Genomic DNA, 23,357 nt, shown 5'->3' with positions numbered 1-23,357 from the left:
CGCCTACTTTACGTATCTCTTCTGAGATTGGTCACATCGGTCTCGCCAACTTTGGGACGTGAACGGCAGTGCGTACAGCATGCCGGGAAATGTAGTTCGCGGCGCAGGAACTGACGTTCCCGTTACGTGCGCAGGTCTCTGGGGCGCTGCCAGGGCAACGGTCCCTCTCGCCGCCCAGCTGCCCTGCATTGGCCGTGGCGGTGTGAGCAAGGAAGAGGCGGACCTGCGGGGGACAAGGGGAGAGTGTCGGAGGGGCAGCGAGGGGGCTCTCCCCGCAGTGACAGACAGCGACCCCAGTAGACACCACTGTAGTGTAAGTATCCCAGGGGTCATTCCCTGTGATTTGTCTGTGTGCAGCCCCGGGGTGTGTATCTGCCTCTAACTCCCCCATGTTACTATGTGTAGAAGATACAAATCACAATGCTCCTGGTAGACTGTTCATAATATGTATACACGTATTCATCATGCTCTGTCGGTGTACACACTTTACACAGATACACTGATACTACGGTATGAATAGGGCAGTGTACAGTATATCATGTCTGACTATGTCACATACAATCATCCACACATTAAGCTCTTTGGCAACATGTTTTTTTTTTGTTTTTTTTTTCAACTGTGGTACTACACGTCCCAGAATGGCTGACTGAGCTTCTAGCAGCTGGGAGCCACATGTTGCGTAAGGCTGATGTGATGTGTCATATGAGTGTATAGTGCATGGGTATTATATGTGCAGACAGCGAGGGGTTCAGTTATAGTGTAATGGCAGCAGATCCCTCCTGTGAATAACTGGTGATAGTGCACCTTTTTAAACACACTCCTATCACAGATCAGGTTCATAGAGGCATCTATCTCCATGGGTAATTCATATTTGTTCTCCATGCTTGTGGTTTGCGTAAGAGCTCAGTAAAGAAATGTGACACAGATCTTGTGTAATCCAAGTACTAGGGTATTTATGTCATTTTAATAAAGATTTTGAGATTGTAGTATCCAGAAACTCAAGATAGCTATACGTAGAGAGACGGTAAGTTATGGGGTGTGACTAGTTTAGTACTTTGATTTTTAAAATAATGTATATATGTGTGTAGTATGTGTATACTGTACACCTGTACTACAGGTCACTTCACGTGTATAGTATATGGGACAATGTACCATCTAGGTGTTTTGTTTTTTTACCATTTAAGACAGTGATGAACTACAAAGATTCTTTGATCACTTTATACATTCCAGTTTGTTTTTCCCATGACTGTTAAACTGATTGGGTGGGATTCAATTCTTTTCACCCCTTTCCACACCCGTTCTGTTTCTGCCCTCAGGGGCATGGTATCATTATTTCAGCTTGTTACCTTTTGGAGTAGCAAGGCAACCGCCCCTTTACACAGCTAAACCTGATTACTATGGGCGCGATGTGCACAATAAAGGGGATCATTTTAGACAGGAGATTGGGCGTCATATATAATTTGAATTCCACCCATTATATCACTTTATCTATTGGTGTTCCCAAACTTGCTTTTTTGTGGTCATGAAATAGCTTCCTTTATGACTCCTGGCATCCTTATTGCTGCACATTTTCCTTAAAATGCATACATTCCAATAATTATAAAATACATCTATACTATAAAATGATCCTTATCCAGATCAAGTGAGTGATGCATATATTTGGCCAGAGTGTGTGTGTATGTATGTATATACATACATACATACATACATACATACATACGTGTGTGTGTTTCACTCTAGAATCCAGGCAGGGCGTCGGATCTAGAGGGGTGCTAGTGTGCGCGCGCGACAAAGCCGTGTGCGCCGACAAGGGGGCGTGGCCATGCAAAATAGGGGGTGGGGTCATTGCAGGTTAAAAAAAAGGGGGCGTGGGCGGAGGTGCTGGGCTTCCCCCAAGCGCTCTCTTTACACGCTGTGAGGGCAGGAAGCGGGCGGCAGTTTTAGCAGGGCGCCGCAGAAAGGGCAGGGTGGGTTTTGCCCTTAAAAAAAAATCAGGCAGGGCGCGGCGCCCTGCTAAAACTGCCTAGCGTGAACACTATATATATATATATATATATATTTATTACAGTAACTTTCCACATTACAGTGGAAAAAGATAGCACTCTCCAGACTTGCGTAATTTGATGTAAATATTAAAGTCATTTATTCAGAGGATTGGTTCCATGTAACTTCATGTCACAAAAAAATACAGAAAGGGCTCACCAACGTTTCAGGTCCTGGTTCCTATCCAATGCTGCTGAGGATGTTACTGCTGCCTTTGACTGGCATATACCTTGAGAAAGGTCCTAGCACAGGACCGAAACGTTGGTGAGCCCTTTCTGTATTTTTTTGTGACATGAAGTTACATGGAACCAATCCTTTGAATAAATGACTTTAATATTTACATCAAATCACGCAAGTCTGGAGAGTGCTATCTTTTTCCACTGTAATGTGGAGAAATACTGTATTGTACTATGAGTCTGACCCCGTAATTGGATCAGGCTTTGATTTGGCACCCCAGCCGTTATCTGTGTCGGGTGAGAGTGTGGGACTTTCCTTGTGTGTGTGTGTGTGTATGTATATGTATATGTATATATATATGTATATATATATATATATATATATATATATATATATATATATATATATAGTAATTTTTGCATTATAAATGGGAAGTAGCCAGTTTCTCGGCAGACATTAAGTCGGCATCATAATGCTGACACTGTTAGAATGCTTTTAATTGTGTTGGCGTGTTGCTGTTGACATTCTCCTGTCCACATATTGTTGGTCGACAAAACATGTATTCCTTATAAATACAGTTAAAATATATATTACAAGTGGACTTGTCATGTTGAATGTGACGGTAGCTATTTTATAGGGTGGGCCATTATTCATAATATTGCAACCTACCAAGTCAGTAGGAACCAAGTACCTCATGAGTATAAATCTGGCATTATGAAATGAGTCAGTCAGTGAGTGCCTCAGTAATGTCTGTTTCCTAGCAAGATAGGCTGCATACCGGTTCATCTCTCAGTGTGGCTGCCTGCATTGTGCAGGGTTAACAGTTTATGGATGAAAGCTTTGTACAGATACACAAGTCAGTCAGTTTTTGCGGTTACAGCTATATTGCTATTGTATTCATATATTATTACATTGATATAAAGGCAAAATACACCTGTTGATCATTGCACTTATATAGAGATGCGGGGTTTCCTTTGCTTTCACTATGTACAGCACTCTGGGCCTGATTCAAAGAGAGACACAAATGTCGCCGCCGCTGGGTATTTGTATAGGAGGCGTGATTGTGTAAAAAGACGCCCGCAGCTGGTTTCTCTGATATCTGGCTACGTCCAAAGATGCTGAATTGGATCAACATCGCAACCATCGGACATCTGAGTAACCCTATGGTTACGAAGAATTTCCAACACATCTGAGCTACTGAGCCCAGTGAATCTGCATCGGAAGATGCAGACGCTGGCTGCTCCCACAAAATGCAGACAACACACCTCCATTTTGTGCAGCATTCCTAGTCTCCACCCCGAAAATGGCAGCAGCATGTCAGTCATGCTGCGGCTTACAGCGCACTGTGATGGACGTCGCAGTTGTATTGAGGCACATGAACACTTCTCAAGACTTGTCCTTCTATGTAAACATTGGAACAGCGTCCACCTCTAAATCCGCCCGTGTATCACCACACGCTGTGACATGGCTCATCATGACCGCTCCACCTAGAAAAGACTGAGTGTGTAGAACTGACATTAATCTGGGGGGATTTAATCTTTTACATGTATCAATAGATATTTCTTATTTAGAGTTTAAATCCGTCTTTTAGTTTGAGAATTTAGCTCAGCATATTCCACATTCTTGGCTCTTCCACTTCTGACCCATGTTCCTATTTATCTGTTTCTTTTTGCAGAAGAACTCCGCTGTCCTATCAGTCACTGTCTCGTCATGATAATCTGGCATCAGTACTAAGTGGCACTTCTGTCAGACATTGCATAGAATAATTCAGACGTTTCATATGCTGCTGCCTCTCACTCCTGGGACATGATATTTTCTCGATCCTGAGGATGGAAATGGGCAATAGGCACCTTGTAAAGACCTTTGTATGCAACAAACTCTCCCGGAAAGGATTCAACCCAAGTTGCTGCACTGAGCTTCAGGATGAGTGTTTGGCTAATGGGGCCTCTCCCACAGGTGAGGCTGGGCGCCATGCTGGAGGACACGAGGAAAGCAATGTGGAGGAAGATGTAGAGCAGGCACTGCTTGAAGCATCTGAGGAATTTGAGCTGAGATATCGCCGAGCATTTAGAGACCTCACCTGCCAGCTGCACATTACCCCGGACACTGCATATCAGAGTTTTGAACAAGTGGTGCAGGAGCTGTTCAGGGATGGCACGAACTGGGGGCGCATTGTGGCATTCTTTTCTTTTGGGGGGGCACTTTGTGTTGAGAGTGCAAACCGGGAAATGGAAGAGCTGCTACCTAGGATAATCCAGTGGATGACTACGTATTTGAACACCTCATTAGAGCCCTGGATACAAGCAAATGGAGGCTGGGTGAGGATTTAGGGTAGTGGTCTGGCATTGTGCAAGTGTGCTGTATACAGGCAGTGAAAGCAGTAACTGTGCTAGGACAAGAAATGTGTCTATTTATTCATGTTTGTAATTTTGTTATGATATATTATTACAGTTTAATAATAGCCTTCAGATGGCTTTCACTAATAGAATTTTACATTGTGGGGAATTCAATTGTTAGCGCCGGCAGCTGCCACTCCTGCACGCCCGACAGAGCTATTCAATTGTTGCTCCTGTCGGGGAGCGAACAGCTGCCGGTGCCAGCATTGAAGCTTCCACCCCCTGGGGGTGGCGAGCTGAATAGAAACCTGTTTGGGTGCCCAAACTGAACTTTTCGTGATCGCGCCCATTAGTTTAGTCGGGTTTAGCTGCCTTACACAGCTAAACTCGACACTAATGGGTCTGATAACGAGCATCAGTTGAATATTGGCTCTGCGATCTCCTGTCACTTTAGATGGGAGATTGGGACACGCTAACGATTGAATTCCCCCCTTTTATGTCCACATTTGCCACTAGCCCCATAGCTGCTGTAAGGGTGGGTACATACTGGGGCTACGGTATTCGTTCCAACATCGGAACAGATACCTGCCAGCAGGAATTGACCGTACACACTGCAGCAATGATAATGAAGAACAGAACGATCATGTCCTATCCTTTAGTAGCGTAAACAAGGATGCTAGCGATATAGCTAGGACGACCAGCAACAGTCGCTAGCGACCAGTGGGAGCACGCAATCATGTATACACACTGAGCAATGGAGGCGATATGTAGTTACAAAACAGCATATCAGCCTGACATCGCTCCAGTGTTTATCCGGCTTAAGACGGCCGTTTCACCACTTTCTAAAGATTTGGCTGAACAGTATGAAGGAGAAAAGGCCAACATATACAAGCCAGTGTTATTGTTTCTGTTAAATGGATCTAACGCCTTACATCTTCATGCAGTCTCCGCTTTATAAAACAAATGCTTTGAATGCTTCTTCAAAGCATGTACAGCTTCCAACACAATGACCATTGGGTGTATTACAGGTTGAGTCTCCCTTATCCAAAATGCTTGGGACAAGAGGTATTTTGGATATCGGATTTTTCCGTATTTTGGAATAATTGCATACCATAATGAGATATCATGGTGATGGGACCTAAATCTAAGCACAGAATGCATTTATGGTTTATATACACCTTATACACACAGCCTGAAGGTCATTTTAGCCAATATTTTTAATAACTTTGTGCATTTAACAAAGTGTCTACATTCACACAATTCATTTATGTTTCATATACACCTTATACACACAGCCTGAAGGTCATTTAATACAATATTTTTAATAACTCTGTGTATTAAACAAAGTTTGTGTACATTGAGCCATCAGAAAACAAAGATTTCACTATCTCACTCTCACTCAAAAAAGTCCGTATTTCGGAATATATGGATATGGGATACTCAACCTGTATTACAAAAACACGGACATCAAGGAAAGCTGTCTATATTGTTAGGATCATTCAGGACTTTACACTTTTAAAGCATTCTAAACTCCAAAATCTGGCTTTGTGTTCTCCCTCTGTGCAGAGCGTGATAGCATCATCGTATCTGTCACCACAGTGCCTGCTCATATTTTTTGTTTAACCGAACCCCTGTAATTTATTATTACTCCATCCCTGCAATGTAATCTCTAGACGTTACCAAGAGGCCCCACTCCCCTTAGTGATTGTTTTGAGATTATAACACATAAATAAGATTGACAGGAGACTCTGGCAGGCGATAGACAGTAAGTCTAATGATTGGGAGCTCAGCAAGCGGACTTGCATTATCTTCCTAGAAAATAGATCAAGTCTCATAATAAACAATTTAATTATACATTCATCTCTAAATATTTTCATCAGACAAATCCATAATGTAATACAAAGAGATTAATGTAATTGTTGCTATACAATGTAACCGTATTAAGTCAGCAAGGCATTCCATGCCCATTTAATGTCCCGAGGGTGCATGCATTTTCTTCCTGTCACTGAGGGTTCTGCATTCTGTCATTAAATACTTTCACAATGAGACAGGTGACATCAGTGCTCTATGACTGTTCTACTTTTACTGATCCTTTCATGTCCCGGCGTGCCACCCATTTTTGGAGTGATCAGGTATCTGGCTAAGGTAGACACCCTGACAAGTTTACTGCAGTGCATAATAAGAGTGCCGGATCCAGTCTAAAAAAATAATAATAATAAAAAAATATATATAAATAAAAAAAAAAAAAAAAAAATATATATATATATATATATATATATATATATATATATATATATATATATATATATTACATACATACATACATACATACATACACTGAAGTGACACCACTACTAAAATATAAACATAAATTACGTTACAGTATGTGTATGTGTGTATATATATATATATATATATATATATATATAATATATGTGTGTGAGGCAGATTGAGTATGTGTGTATTCTGGGTCATGGTGAAGTCTGCAGAAAGTTCACATCACGGAGAATGTCACTCAGTGATTAATTGAGTATTATCCAGTCTGTATTAAATCTGGATGAGCCAGCTAGCAAGCTGCTGTTTACATGAATATGTGGTGCCTGAAAAGGGAGACTGGAGAGCAGTATAGAACATAATAATATGGCATTGTGCTGAGATAGAGAATCTGCCTGAGGATGTGATCACATGAAGAAAGTCCTTACATATTGGCAAAAACAAATGCAGTTCCTCATGCCTACCGGGGACTAAAGCATGATGAGCATGTGCTATTATCAAAGTATGGGCTGGAGGGATGCAGTTATGTGAGCAGCGGTTGGGAGACCGCCAGGCTGGAGGTGGGTGAGAACCTAAAAATCCCTCCTGTGCTTGTCTGTGATCCATGTGTAGTTAATGAATTTATAGCCTGTATATAGGTATCTTGACTGTGTGAAAATGACGACAAGTTCAGTTTCAATATCTGTGTTTGGTTTTATGCCACACTGGAAAAACAATGAATGAACTGTACGTGGTAACTGCCACCCCCAAGTTGTAACTTTCCGGGGGTGACAAGTGTAAGTGCGGCAGTGGTTATTCCTTCCCTTGGATGCATAAGCAGGAATGCCAACCTGCTCTTGATTAGATCTACCCAAAAATCAGGGACCGGTTGTCAGTTTGTGTGTCAAATCTGTGCCTCCTCCCACATCTCATTCGTGGGCAGAGTTCCCCGCTCACAGCAAGTATTAAGGTCCTGATGAATTGAACTGTTCAAGCCACAGTGCTTTAGTAGGTGGACATATATAAATGAGATGTAGTTCTGTGACCGTCAGCCCCAACCCATATAAACATTGCCCGGAGGTGTGGCTGGTGGCATTTACATGTAGCATTGACTAACAGCAAATAAATGATTTGGCACACACAGTGAGATAATCTGTTGCTAGGGCTGAGTCCTCAGTGGAGGTGAACAGTCAGAGAACTATGTGAGGAATGCCATTGTCTTATGTTCTCTCCCACTGCTGACACTCCTGAGGATGTATGCGCAATATGATGTCCTTGCTTAACCAGGGACTTCTGTTCATTCTTCAGCAAATATTTGTTGTGGGACATCAATACAGTTTTCAGTAATCCTTGCAACATTCCAGCCAAGGGAGTGATGGCTGTTACCTCATTTTTGATGTAGATTTATCTACATAATGACTGTTGCTTTGAACCTTGTCCCAGTCTAGATTTATGTCTGCATAGTAACTATTCCCTGCTGTAGGCAGCTTGGACGTTGGACATTATTAACCTTCTTTCTCTCCCCCCCACAGAAAGCTTTTGTCAGTCTATACGGAAATGATGCTGCTGCCAATACAAGGAAGAGCCAAGAACTATTTGGGATGTTGCTGTTCACTGGAGTTACGCTGGCGGGGCTCTTCCTGCTGGCTTCCTACATGAGCCGCAGATAACCCTTCACCCGCTGGACGTAGAGCAGAAAGGTCATATGATGGCGCAGAATGTTCCTTTTCCTAATCATGATACACAATGTAGCAGTGAGGAAGCAGAAATGTTGGCAGTAGTACTTCTTGTCACACAATTGGCAGATGCTGAAACCACAGTAACTATTTGTTAGCTATTTTAAATCCTTTTAGGAATTGAAGCTTCTTTTTTCTTTGGAGCAGTGTTAAATTGTTTTTGAATAAATTGTTTTTCTGTTTCTGCTGGCAGCAGCTAATTTTTCCTGTGGGTGTATTATTCATGGTAGAAAGATCTGCAATGTATGGGATAATATATATATTGGTGCCTTCTGATGTCATTACTAACAAAAGGCAAATTCTGATGTGGTCATTCAGGGTACGATTCAGTTGTTTATGTGCGTCTGATCCTGTGTAAAGTGATGGGAAATTGGGGCGGTGCTATTGAATTGTTTGGAGTTTTTTTTTATCGTGCCCCAAAGTGTCTAATTTAACTGCATTAAACGGCTAAACCCAACTAAAATTCTGGCCCCCACGCTAAAAATGCCAATTAGGTGCCCAAACACATTTTTTTGCACATTTGTACGCGCAAGCACAGGAGAAAACGTGGGCATCAGCAGCATGTGCACCCATATTTATTTATTTATTTTATTTATTACCAGTTATTTATTTAGCGCACACATATTCCGCAGCGCTGTACAGAGAATATTTGCCAATTCACATCAGTCCCTGCCCCAGTGGAGCTTACAATCTATATTCCCTAGCACATGTACACAAAGACACATTCACGCTAGGGTTCATTTTGTTGGGAGCCAATTAACCTACCAGTATATTTTCTCTCTCATCCACTAGGGGACACTGGAACAGTCTTATACAGTAGGGGTCTGAAGCTTGCAACCGGAGGTGTGGCACAATCTAAAAATTAGCATTGTCTGCACAGCCGGCTCCTCCCCCTTCACCCCTCAGTTTGAAAAATTGTGCTGGATGTACAGCACGTGGGAGCACCGAGCTCCTGACTAAACTAAAATATAATAATAGCTGCGTCAAGCTAATGAAAAGAGGGACAAGGCTGATTACCATTGGAGAGACAAAGATCCCTTTTGATGAGAACTGCATCTCTCTGTAAGGAGATCCTCAGGTAGGAAACTCTTGAGTGAGTACTGGTTTTTAAAATAAGGGCCCAGTTAGGTTTTTTATTATTTAATCCCCTTGTCAGCAGTTACTCTCATTGAACATGAGGTCACCACAGCAGCGCGATGGTCAGCGATCACCAGTGCGTAGCGCGGGACTGGAGGAGCATGCCGGGGGGGATGTGAGTCAGCCGCCCACACTATGCAGCCGCTGACAAGCGCCACTACGGGACTTAGTGGCAGGGTCCCGGAGCGCGCTCACCAGGGCCAGACAGCCGCGTGAATGAGAGATCCTTCAGCCGCGCTGACAGGCGCCGCTACGGGACTTAGGAGAACGGTCCCAGAGCGTGTGCGCCGGGGGAAGCAGAGACGCTGCAGTTGATTGCCGTGCGGCTGAGATTCTCCTCACCCGCGTGAAGGAAAGGCTAAAGATCCGTGACAGCGCGCCTCCCCATATATGTATAGGCTATATTGAAGCGCTGGCTACTAGGGAAAAGAAGATACACTGTTTGCCTGTGAATAAACATTGGTTGTGAAGTGCCCAAAATCTCAGTGGTGGACATTTTAATTATACCTAACTGGCGCCATTCCAAGGGGCAGGGATAAGCCCTCCCCCTCGTATAGATACAAGGGGGATGGTTTTTTGTAGCAACAGCTCCCTCTGCTGGTAAAAGTATATATTTAGATAATGAGGATCTCCTGAACAAAATAAGTCTACTTTACTATTTATTTCTCTGACGTCCTAGTGGATGCTGGGTACTCCGTAAGGACCATGGGGAATAGACGGGCTCCGCAGGAGACTGGACACTCTTTAAAGAAAGATTAGGTACTACATCTGGTGTGCACTGGCTCCTCCCTCTATGCTCCTCCTCTAGACCTCAGTTAGAATCTGTGCCCGGCCAGAGCTGGATGCACTTAGTGGGCTCTCCTGAGTTCACTATAAAGAAAGTATTTGTTAGGTTTTTTATTTTCAGTGAGATCTGCTGGCAACAGACTCACTGCTACGTGGGACTTAGGGGAGAGAAGCAAACCTACCTGCTTGCAGCTAGCTTGTGCTTCTAAGGCTACTGGACACCATTAGCTCCAGAGGGATCGAACACAGGGCCCGACCTCGATCGTCCGTTCCCGGAGCCGCGCCGCCGTCCCCCTTGCAGAGCCAGAAGACGGAAGATACCGGAGAAAATCGGCGGCTGAAGACTCCGGTCTTCAATAAGGTAGCGCACAACACTGCAGCTGTGCGCCATTGCTCCCACAGCACACCACACGCTCCGGTCACTGGTGGGTGCAGGGCGCTGGGGGGGGGCGCCCTGGGTTGCAATTAGTATACCTTAAGTGGCAAAATGCACATAATACAGTTCTAAACTGTATATGTGCCTAATCCCCCGCCATAATTTTCATTAAAAAAGCGGGAGAAGCCCGCCGCTGAAGGGGCGGGGCTATCTTCCTAAGCACAGCCAGCGCCATTTTCTCTTCACAGCTCCGCTGGAAGGACGCTCCCCAGGCTCTCCCCTGCAGTATACACTACAGAAAGGGTAAAAAAGAGAGGGGGGGCACATAAATTTAGACGCAAATTGTGATATAAGCAGCTATTGGGGGAAAATCCACTTTGTGTATAGTGTAAATCCCTCTGTTATATAGCGCTCTGGTGTGTGCTGGCATACTCTCTCTCTGTCTCCCCAAAGGACTTTGTGGGGTCCTGTCCTCAGTCAGAGCATTCCCTGTGTGTGTGCGGTGTGTCGGTACGGCTGTGTCGACATGTTTGATGAGGACGCTTACGTGGAGGCGGAGCAGGTGCCGATAAGTGTGATGTCGCCCGACACCAGAGTGGATGGATATGTGGAAGGTATTAACCGACAGTGTCAACTCCTTGCATAAAAGGTTCGATGACGCAGCTTTGGGACAGCCGGCATCTCAGCCCGCGCCTGCCCAGGCATCTCAGAGGCCATCAGGGGCTCAAAAACGCCCGCTATCTCAGATGGCAGACACAGATGTCGACACGGAGTCTGACTCCAGTGTCGACGAGGATGAGACAAATGTACAATCCACAAGGGCCATCCGTTACATGATTACGGCAATGAAAAATGTGTTGTACATTTCTGACATTAACCCGGTTACCGCAAAAAAGGGTATTATGTTTGGGGAGAAAAAGCAGCCAGTGACTTTTCCCCCATCTGATGAATTAAATGAATTGTGTGAAGAAGCGTGGGGTTCCCCAGATAAGAAACTAGTGATTTCTAAGCCGTTACTAATGGCGTACCCTTTCCCGCCAACGGATAGGTTACGCTGGGAGACATCCCCTAAGGTGGACAAGGCGCTCACACGCTTATCAAAAAAGGTGGCACTGCCTTCTCAGGATACGGCCGCCTTAAAGGAGCCTGCAGATAGAAAGCAGGAGGCTATCCTGAAGTCTGTGTATACACAATCAGGTACTATACTGAGACCTGCTATTGCTTCAGCATGGATGTGTAGTGCTGCAGCCACATGGTCTGATTCCCTGTCTGATAACATTGATTCCCTTGACAGGGACACTATTTTGCTAACCATAGAGCATATTAAAGACGAAGTCTTATATATGAGGGATGCACAGAGGGACATTTGCCGGCTGGCATCTAGAATTAATGCAATGTCCATTTCTGCCAGGAGAGTATTATGGACTCGGCAGTGGACAGGTGATGCTGATTCTAAAAGGCACATGGAAGTTTTGCCTTTATAAGGGTGAGGAATTGTTTGGGGACGGTTTCTCGGACCTCGTATCCACAGCAACAGCTGGGAAGTCGACTTTTTTACCTCAGGTTCCATCACAGCCTAAGAAAGCACCGTATTATCAAGTACAGTCCTTTCGGCCTCAGAAAGGCAAGCGGGTTAGAGGCGCATCCTTTCTGCCCAGAGGCAGGGGTAGAGGGAAAAAGCTGCACCAGACAGCCAGTTCCCAGGAACAAAAATCCTCCCCTGCTTCCACTTAGTCCACCGCATGACGCTAGGGCTCCACAGGTGGAGCCAGGTGCGGTGGGGGCCCGTCTCCGGAACTTCAGCGACCAGTGGGTTCGCTCACAGGTGGATCTCTGGGTTCTACAAGTGGTATCTCAGGGATACAAGCTGGAGTTCGAGACGTCTCCCCCTCGCCGTTACCTCAAATCAGCCTTGCCAGCTACTCTCCAGGACAGGGAGGTAGTACTGGCGGCAATTCACAAGCTGTACCTCCAGCAGGTGATAATCAAAGTTCCCCTCCTTCAACAGGGACGGGGTTACTATTCCACAATGTTTGTGGTACCGAAACCAGACGGTTCGGTGAGACCCATTCTAAATTTGAAATCCTTGAACACTTATATAAGAAAGTTCAAGTTCAAAATGGAATCGCTCAGGGCGGTTATTGCAAGCCTGGAAGAGGGGGATTATATGGTATCACTGGACATCAAGGATGCTTACCTACATGTCCCCATTTACCCACCTCACCAGGAGTACCTCCGATTTGTGGTACAGGACTGCCATTACCAATTCCAGACGTTGCCGTTTGGTCTGTCCACGGCACCGAGGGTATTTACCAAGGTAATGGCCGAAATGATGATACTCCTTCGAAAGAAGGGAGTTATAATTATCCCGTACTTAGACGATCTCCTTATAAAGGCGAGGTCCAGGGAGCAGTTGTTCGTCGGAGTAGCACTATCTCAGGAAGTGCTACAACAGCACGGCTGGATTCTGAATATCCCAAAGTTGCAGCTGGTTCCTACGACGCGTCTGCTGTTCTTGGGTATGATTCTGGACACAGAACAGAAGAAGGTGTTTCTCCCGAAGGAAAAGGCCAAGGAGTTGTCATCTCTGGTCAGAGACCTCCTGAAACCAAAACAGGTGTCGGTGCATCACTGCACGCGAGTCCTGGGAAAGATGGTAGCTTCTTACGAAGCAATTCCCTTCGGCAGGTTCCATGCAAGGATCTTTCAGTGGGATCTGTTAGACAAGTGGTCCGGATCGCATCTTCAGATGCATCGGCTGATCACCCTGTCCCCGAGGGCCAGGGTGTCTCTGCTGTGGTGGCTGCAGAGTGCTCATCTTCTCGAGGGCCGCAGATTCTGCATACAGGACTGGGTCCTGGTGACCACGGATGCAAGCCTCCGAGGTTGGGGGGCAGTCACTCAGGGAAGAAACTTCCAAGGACAATGGTTTCCCTACACATAAATATTCTGGAACTAAGGGCCATTTACAATGCCCTAAGTCAAGCAAAACCCCTGCTTCAAAACCAGCCGGTGCTGATTCAGTCAGACAACATCACGGCGGTCGCCCATGTAAACCGACAGGGCGGCACAAGAAGCAGGATGGCAATGGCAGAAGCCACAAGGATTCTCCGATGGGCGGAAATCACGTGATAGCACTGTCAGCAGTGTTCATTCCGGGAGTGGACAACTGGGAAGCAGACTTCCTCAGCAGGCACGACCTCCACCCGGGAGAGTGGGGACTTCATCCAGAAGTCTTCCAGCTGATTGTAAATCGTTGGGAAAGGCCACAGGTGGACATGATGGCGTCCCGCCTCAACAAAAAGCTAAAAAGATATTGCGCCAGGTCAAGGGACCCTCAGGCGATAGCTGTGGACGCTCTAGTGACACCGTGGGTGTACCAGTCGGTTTATGTGTTCCCTCCTCTTCCTCTCATACCAGAGGTACTGAGGATAATAAGAAAGAGAGGAGTAAGAACTATACTCATCGTTCCGGATTGGCCAAGAAGGACTTGGTACCCGGAACTACAAGAAATTATCTCAGAGGACCCTTGGCCTCTGCCGCTCCGACAGGACCTGCTACAGCAGGGGCCCTGTCTGTTCCAAGACTTACCACGGCTGCGTTTGACGGCATGGCGGTTGAACGCCGGATCCTGATGGAAAAGGGCATTCCGGTTGAAGTCATTCCTACGCTGATAAAAGCTAGGAAGGATGTGACAGCAAAACATTATCACCGCATATGGCGAAAATATGTTGCTTGGTGTGAGGCTATGAAGGCCCCAACAGAGGAATTTCAGCTGGGCGATTTCTGCACTTCCTACAGTCAGGAGTGACTATGGGCCTAAAATTGGGATCCATTAAAGTCCAGATTTCGGCCCTATCTATTTTCTTTCAAAAAGAACTGGCTTCACTGCCTGAAGTTCAGATGTTTGTTAAGGGAGTGCTGCATATTCAGCCCCCTTTTGTGCCTCCAGTGGCACCTTGGGATCTCAACGTTGTGTTGGATTTACTGAAATCACATTGGTTTGAGCCACTTCAGACCGTGGAGTTGAAATATCTCACGTGGAAAGTGGTCATGCTTTTGGCCTTGGCTTCGGCTAGGCGTGTGTCAGAATTGGCGGCTTTGTCATGTAAAAGCCCCTATCTGATCTTCCATATGGACAGGGCAGAATTGAGGACTCGTCCCCAATTTCTCCCTAAGGTGGTATCAGCGTTTCATTTGAACCAACCTATTGTGGTGCCTGCGGCTACTCGGGACTTGGAGGCTTCCAAGTTGCTGGACGTAGTCCGGGCCCTGAAAATCTATGTTTCCAGGACGGCTAGAGTCAGAAAAACTGACTCGCTGTTTATCCTGCATGCACCCAACAAGCTGGGTGCTCCTGCTTCTAAGCAGACTATTGCTCGCTGGATCTGTAGCACGATTCAACTTGCACATTCTGCGGCTGGACTGCCGCATCCTAAATCAGTCAAAGCCCATTCCACGAGGAAGGTGGGCTCTTCTTGGGCGGCTGCCCGAGGGGTCTCGGCTTTACAACTTTGCCGAGCTGCTACCTGGTCGGGATCAAACACGTTTGCAAAATTCTACAAGTTTGATACCCTGGCTGAGGAGGACCTTGAGTTTGCTCATTCCGTGCTGCAGAGTCATCCGCACTCTCCCGCCCGTTTGGGAGCTTTGGTATAATCCCCATGGTCCTTACGGAGTACCCAGCATCCACTAGGACGTCAGAGAAAATAAGATTTTACTCACCGGTAATTCTATTTCTCGTAGTCCGTAGTGGATGCTGGGAGCCCGTCCCAAGTGCGGACTTCTGCAATACTTGTATATAGTTATTGCTTAACTATAGGGTTATTGTTCTGAGCCATCTGTTTAATGAGGCTCAGCTGTTGTTCATACTGTTAACTGGGTATAGTTATCACAAGTTGTACGGTGTGATTGGTGTGGCTGGTATGAGTCTTACCCTGGATTCCAAATCCTTTCCTAGTAATGTCAGCTCTTCCGGGCACAGTTTCCGTAACTGAGGTCTGGAGGAGGGGCATAGAGGGAGGAGCCAGTGCACACCAGATGTAGTACCTAATCTTTTTTTAAAGAGTGCCCAGTCTCCTGCGGAGCCCGTCTATTCCCCATGGTCCTTACGGAGTACCCAACATCCACTACGGACTACGAGAAATAGAATTACCGGTGAGTAAATTCTTATTATTTCTCGAACGTCCTAGTGGATGCTGGGGACTCCGTAAGGACCATGGGGAATAGACGGGCTCCGCAGGAGACAGGGCACTTTAAGAAAGAATTTGGATTCTGGTGTGTTCTGGCTCCTCCCTCTATGTCCCTCCTCCAGACCTCCGTTTGAATCTGTGCCCGGACGAGCTGGGTGCTACTTAGTGAGCTCTCCTGAGCTTGCTAAAAAGAAAGTATTTTGTTAGGTTTTTTATTTTCAGAGAGATCTGCTGGCAACAGGCTCTCTGCTATGTGGGACTGAGGGGAGAGAAGCAGCCCTACTCACTGAAGATAGGTCCTGCTTCTTAGGCTACTGGACACCATTAGCTCCAGAGGGATCGTACACAGGATCGCACCCTTGGTCGTCCGATCCCGGAGCCGCACCGCCGTCCCCCTCGCAGAGCCAGAAGACAGAAGCCGGTGTCAGAAGCAAGAAGACGTCGAAATCGGCAGCAGAAGACTCCAGTCTTCATATGAGGTAGCGCACAGCACTGCAGCTGTGCGCCATTGCTCCCACACTAAACCCACGTACTCCGGTCACTGTAGGGTGCAGGGGGGGGGGGGCGCGGGCGCGGGCGCGCGCCCTGGGCAGCAATTAGGAACCTCTTGGCAAAAAGTAGCATATATACAGTTGGGCACTGTATATATGCATGAGCCCCAGCCATTATTTTACACACAAACGCGGGACAGAAGCCCGTCGCTGAGGGGGCGGGGCTTCTTCCTCAGCACTCACCAGCGCCATTTTCTCTCCACAGCTCCGCTGAGAGGAAGCTCCCCAGGCTCTCCCCTGCAGAATCACGGTAGAAGAGGGTAAAAAGAGAGGGGGGGCACATAAATTAGGCGCAAAAACAATATATACAGCAGCTACTGGGTTAACACTAAGTTACTGTGTGACTCCTGGGACATATAGCGCTGGGGTGTGTGCTGGCATACTCTCTCTCTGTCTCTCCAAAGGGCCTTGTGGGGGAACGGTCTTCAAAAAGAGCATCCCCTGTGTGTGTGGTGTGTCGGTACGCTTGTGTCGGCATGTTTGACGAGGAAGGCTGTGTGGAAGCAGAGCGGGAGCAAATGAATGTGGGGCCGCCGCCGACACACGATTGGATGGATATGTGGAAGGTTTTAAATGATAATGTTACTTCCTTGCATAAAAGGTTGGATAAAGCTGAAGCCTTGGGACAGCCGGGGTCTCAGCCCATGCCTGATCCTATGTCGCAGAGGCCGTCAGGGTCTCAAAAGCGCCCACTATCCCAAATTATTGACACAGATGTCGACACGGATTCTGACTCCAGTGTCGATGGCGATGATGCAAAGTTACAGCCTAAAATGGCTAAAGCCATCCGTTACATGATTATAGCAATGAAGGATGTGTTGCACATCACAGAGGAAACCCCAGTCCCTGACAAGAGGGTTTATATGTATGGGGAAAAAAGGCAAGAGGTTCCCTTTCCCCCTTCACATGAATTAAATGAGTTATGTGAAAAGGCTTGGGAATCAAAGTTCCCTCCATTGGTTACAATGGAGCGCATAGGCGCTACATTGTATCTCTGCCGTGTGCCGCCTGTCAGACAGTACAGGAGCACACAGCCGATCAGGAGGGTGCTACAACGTGGCGCTCCCTGATTGGCTGAAGAAACCCACTTAGACATCAGTCAGAGTGGGTTTCTGGCATTCGGGGGAAAGGGGACCCATGTGAAAACATGGGTCCCCTTTCAGTGCGTGGCTCGGCTCTCCGTTTTTTTTTTTTAATCAAGTACGTGGATTACAAAAGGATTATCCGAGGAGCCTGGTACCCTGGATCTGGTGAGTAGAATTTATTCAACAGGTACCCCATGGATTCTACTGGAGAAGAGGGCCGACCCTCGTGTGAACATAAGGTAAGTTTGTGTGGATGCATGTAATAAAACTTTACTTTCAAGGTGTGTGTGTATTGTCTTTTTTTGGGTATTTTTTTAGTAGTAGTACTACAGGTACAAGCGGGCCCGTTTTTCCGCCGCATGCTGGTACTTGTGGTTCTCCAAGTACCAGCATGCGGGGGAGGCTTGCTGGGCCTTGTAGTACTGCTACTAAAAACAATATCTTTTCATTTTCACAAAAGGCTATCAGCCCCCCATCCGCAGCCAATTGGATGGGGGGGACAGCCTCGGGCTTCACCCCTGGCCCTTGGGTGGCTGGGGGGGGGGGACCCCTTGATTGAAGGGGTCCCCACTCCCCCAGGGTACCCCGGCCAGGGGTGACTAGTTGGATTTTTGATGCCACGGCCGCAGGGCACTATATAAAAGTGACCCCCGGCTGTGGCATTATCTGTCCAGCTAGTGGAGCCCGGTGCTGGTTTTAGAAATACGGGGGACCCCTACTCTTTTTGTCCCCCGTATTTTTGGAACCAGGACCAGGCGCAGAGCCCGATGCTGGTTGCTTAAATATGGGGGAACCCCTGTCATTTTTTCCCCCATATTTCTGCAACCAGGGTCGGCTCAAAGAGCCCGAGGATGGTTATGCTTAGGAGGGGGGACCCCACGCATTTTTTTTCTCCGTTTTACAGTGTTTATTTTAAAAAAAAAAAAAAATGAACCCCAGCACGGATCACACAGATCCGGCCGAGATTCATTGTGATACAGTCGGCAGTGTTTTGCTAATCACTGCCGTAAAAAACGGGGAAAAAACACGAATGACATCGACATCGGAACAAATGAAAAATCCGAATACGACAGCTTAGTAAATTAGGCGTAATAAATTCAAAAAGTTGCAGTTTTACACTTTCGATGTCATTCGTGATTGAACTTTGACCTTTTTCCGAAAATTACGAATGTTAGTAAATATACCCCCTTATCTGAGGAACTTGATACCTTGGACAAGGATACTATAGTGCTGACCCTGGGGCATATAAAAGACGCTGTCCTATATATGAGAGATGCTCAAAGAGACATTAGCCTACTGGGCTCTAGAATAAATGCAATGTCTATTTCTGCCAGAAGGGTCCTGTGGACTCGGCAATGGACAGGCGATGCCGACTCAAAAAGGCACATGGAGGTTTTACCTTACAAGGGTGAGGAATTGTTTGGGGGACGGTCTCTCGGACCTGGTCTCCACAGCTACGGCTGGAAAGTCAAATTTTTTGCCATATATTCCCTCACAACCTAAGAAGGCACCGTATTATCAAATGCAGTCCTTTCGATCACAAAAAGGCAAGAAAGTACGAGGGGCGTCCTTTGTTGGCAGGGGTAGAGGAAAGAAGCTGCACAATACAGCTAGTTCCTAGGAACAGAAGTCCTCCCCGACTTCCACTAAATCCACCGCATGACGCTGGGGCTCCACAGGCGGAGCTAGGCCCGGTGGGGGCGCGTCTCCGAAATTTCAGCCACAAGTGGGTTCACTCCCAGGTGGATCCCTGGGCTATAGAGATTGTGTCTCAGGGATACAAGCTGGAATTCGAAGAGATGCCCCCTCACCGTTACCTCAAATCGGCCCTGCCAGCTTCCCCCTTAGAGAGGGAAATAGTGTTAGGTGCAATTCACAAATTGTATCTTCAGCAGGTGGTGGTAAAGGTTCCCCTCCTTCAACAGGGAAGGGGTTACTATTCGACCATGTTTGTGGTACCGAAACCGGACGGTTCGGTCAGACCCATATTGAATTTAAAATCCCTGAACATTTACCTGAAAAGGTTCAAGTTCAAGATGGAATCGCTCAGAGCGGTCATCGCAAGCCTGGAAGGGGGGGATTTTATGGTGTCTCTGGACATAAAGGATGCTTACCTTCATGTCCCCATTTATCTTCCTCATCAGGCGTACCTCAGATTTGTGGTGTTGGATTGTCATTACCAATTCCAGACGTTGCCGTTTGGTCTCTCCACGGCACCGAGAATATTTACCAAGGGGGTCTGCGGGACTGTGTTTCTGCCCTGGGAAGCCGCTGGACGAGTCGCGGCCTACACCGCTCGGCCTCACTCCTTCCGCCCGGCGCCATCTTGGGAACTAACAGCGGAGGCCGGAGCCGCGCTGGGACGGAGCTCTCTTCACTCGAACACTCTGCTGTTTTCTGCTGGACCGGAGGTCGGTGTGTGTCCCTGTCTCCTTCCACCTTGCGTCTGGCGGACTGCATGTCCCTCTGTGGCGGTATAATTGCTGACGGCGCAGGGGTGCATCTGCCTGCACGGACCGTCCCTCCTCACATCCCCTGCCTCTCTGCACTGCTGGTCGGAGCCTCCCAGTCTGCACTACTCTGCCTGCGGGGCTGCCTGGATACCTGCAGCTATCCTACTCTACCCACACTGCTGGGTGACTCTTCCATATCTACACTACTCTCTAGGAGGGTCCACTCAAAAGCCTGCTGTTGATTATACTGCCTGACTACTGGCACTAAAGATTTCCTTTTCCTTGCCTGGGTTTATTCACCTGCGTGAGACTCTGGAGTCCTGGGGATTTTACAGCCTGTGGTGAGCACGTATTGTTTATTCTATATCATTGCTGAGGGAGCCCTCTTTCTGCACCCGTGTTCCACCCGTGTCCCATCATGGTACGTGGGGGCAGTGCTGCTGCTGCTACCGCTGCTGCTAAACTTGAGAAATATGCTAGAGGCTCTCAATCCTCCTCCCAACCCACCCGGGGTGCTGCTCCCCCATCCCCCTCTTCCCCTTCGGGATCACCACCTCGTGAAGACGACACGTCTCAGTCGACACAGCAAATTCTCTTAGCCATATCCACGTCCGAGCACAGAGTCATGGATAAAATTGGCCAAGTACAGGTGGATATCACTTTAATCAGGCATGACATGCAAAAGATTCGTGAATGGGTGGGGGAGGCGGAGCACCATATCTCCGACCTAGAAGACGTCACCAATCCTCTTAAAGACACAGTTTCCAACCTCACAACCCAGATGTCGGCAGTTAAGGCGAAGCTCTCCGATATTGAAGGAAGACTGCGTCGTAATAACGTTCGCTTTGTGGGCCTCCCGGAGAGAGCGGAGGGCTCCTCCCCAGAATCGTTCCTCGAAACATGGCTTCTCCGCCTATTTCAACGCGATGACTTTGGTCCTCAGTTCTCTGTGGAGAGGGCCCATCGATTGCCTGCCAGGGCTCCTCCCCCGGGCGCACCTGCACGCACTTTCATAGCCCGTTTTCTACATTACAGGGACCGGGATGCGGTCCTACGGCTGGCCCGCACACAGGGTCCTTTGAAATTTGACAACCATGATATTTCTGTTTACCCAGACTTTGCCGTAGATGTCCAGAAGTCGCGTATGCAGTTCCTTCAGGTCAAAAGAAAGCTTTGTGACCATCAAATTCAATATGCCATGTTGTTTCCGGCACGTTTAAGGGTGGTGTATGATGGCTCCACACACTTCTTCAATACCCCTCAAGAGGCGGAGGCCTGGCTGGAGCGCAGACCCAGGCCCCCTATTTAAGGACTGTTTCTCCCTCAGAGGTCGCATTGACTGCTGGGTTTTGTACTCCTCCTACCCATGTAGCGGGAATGATCTTTATTTCTAGGAGCTGAATGCTAGGATATAGCCTTTTTGTAGAGGCAATAGTTGTCTCTACTCCCTAGAGTTGTTATAGGTTCTCAGCCTTAGTTTAGTTAGGATTTTTTCGGGATCCAGGCGTGTCTAGTTTGGGATGGATATGCAGGGAGGGGGGGGGGGGGTTTGGGGTGTTCTGGGTTTGTTCTTCTTTTTGTACATGTATTGCTTCATGTGTTACTGTGCTATTTTTTTTTCTCGAACTGTAATGTGTCCATGATTTCTTCTATGTATGCCTTCTGCTCTCCGTATGCTCTGCCTGTGTGCTGGCGGGGGCCGTAGTGATCCCTTTGCTCCTTCCCCCTCTACGTTATGGGTTCCTCTCTTTTGCGCGCCTTGCTTGCCTTGGATTTCCCTCTTCTCCTGCCTCTCCGTATTTGCCCCTTGCCTCTTTTCTCCTTCTGTCCTTTCTCTTTTGTATCCATGGCTGCAGGGGTTGATGGACTCCGCATACTCGGCTGGAATGTGAGGGGCCTGAATGACCGCATTAAGCGGGCTCTGGTTTTATCTCAGGTGAGAAAGTATAGGGCAGATATCATATGCCTCTCCGAAACGCACCTAGTTGGTACTAGAACCTTGGCTCTCAGGAAGCCCTGGGTGGGTCTCTCCTATCATTCCACCTTCTCTGCTAACTCCAGGGGGGTTTCAGTTTTGGTGCGGAAGTCGGTTAATTTCCATTTAGTTCATAGCCAAATTGACCAATATGGCAGGTATGTATTTCTTAGGGCCTATGTTAACCGTACACTTTTACACATACTTGCTGTCTATGTCCCTCCCCCCTACAATAATGAGGTACTCAGGCAGGCAATTTCGTTTCTTGCTACTTCTCCCTCAGCTCCGGTCCTTTGCATCGGTGATTTCAATAATGTTTTGGATAAAGTTTTAGATAGGTGGGCTGAACTTCCCCCTTCTCTACCCTCTGCCTCCCCGTCCCCCACTCCGTTCGCGAGGTTGGTTTCCGAGCTTGGACTCCTGGATTTTTGGAGGTTGAGACACCCTAAACAACTCCAATACTCCTGCCACTCGGCCAGCTTTCACTCGTTCTCGAGAATAGACTTGGCCCTCGTCTCCCCTGATCTCACTGCTAGAATACTGAATGTCCAGTACCTTCAGAGGGGAATCTCGGATCACTCACCTGTGCTGGTGGTCCTAGATTCTGTACCTGCCTGTGGGGCTAAACTCTGGAAATTGAATCCCTTCTGGTTGACCTTGCTGACTGACCACGAGGCCTTGCTTAGTGAATGGAGTGATTTTGAGGTTCATAATGCGTCCTGTTTTGATCCACTGGTTAGGCATGACGCATTTAAAGCTTCACTACGGGGCTCCTTCATACGACAAATAGCTAATGTCAAGAAATCTAGTAGGGAGGAAGAGATGCGCCTGGAGCTTGCCTGTTCCCAATCCGAGTCTGCTTACCTCACTACTAGGACCCTTGGTGATCGGGCAAGATGGGATTTGGCCAGGAAAGCCTGGTCTGACCACTTGCTTGATAAATCAAGGCGCAAATTACTTTCCTCCCAGCACACCCTCTATTCACAATCGGACACGGGGGGTAGTTACTTGGCCTTTCTGGCTCGGGGAGAGAGAACGGGGGGTTCCATTCAGCAGGTCTGTGATACTCAGGGTGAAATGCACTCTTTGTGCTCAACAGGTATGATTCGTGGAACTACACATCCCAGCAAGTTGTACTGCATTTGCTGATTATGTCAAATGAATTTCATGATTGAATAGCCTAGGTATATTGAAAAAGGGTGTTTTTTTTTTTTGTATGTTTTTCTCTTTGTAGAGATATAGTTGGCTGCCTTATTG

The 23,357-nt window shown here is 47.2% G+C and overlaps 1 protein-coding gene across 1 annotated transcript; it reads left to right on the top strand.

Moving 5' to 3' along the window:
- The first annotated feature begins 222 nt into the window (after nt 1–222).
- BCL2L1 (BCL2 like 1) lies at nt 223–8,745 on the top strand. The gene is made up of 3 exons (XM_063959103.1): nt 223–313; nt 3,896–4,538; nt 8,342–8,745. The coding sequence occupies exons 2-3, from the start codon at nt 4,050–4,052 to the stop codon at nt 8,477–8,479; spliced, it is 627 nt and encodes a 208-aa protein (XP_063815173.1). The 5' UTR covers nt 223–313; nt 3,896–4,049; the 3' UTR covers nt 8,480–8,745.
- Nucleotides 8,746–23,357: the final 14,612 nt, after the last annotated feature.

This window comes from Pseudophryne corroboree, chromosome 3, assembly GCF_028390025.1.
Source record: "Pseudophryne corroboree isolate aPseCor3 chromosome 3, aPseCor3.hap2, whole genome shotgun sequence".
Lineage (NCBI taxonomy): Eukaryota > Metazoa > Chordata > Amphibia > Anura > Myobatrachidae > Pseudophryne > Pseudophryne corroboree.
The sequence above is the reverse complement of the archived record's forward strand: the minus strand, read 5'-3'. Positions and strand labels throughout refer to the sequence as shown.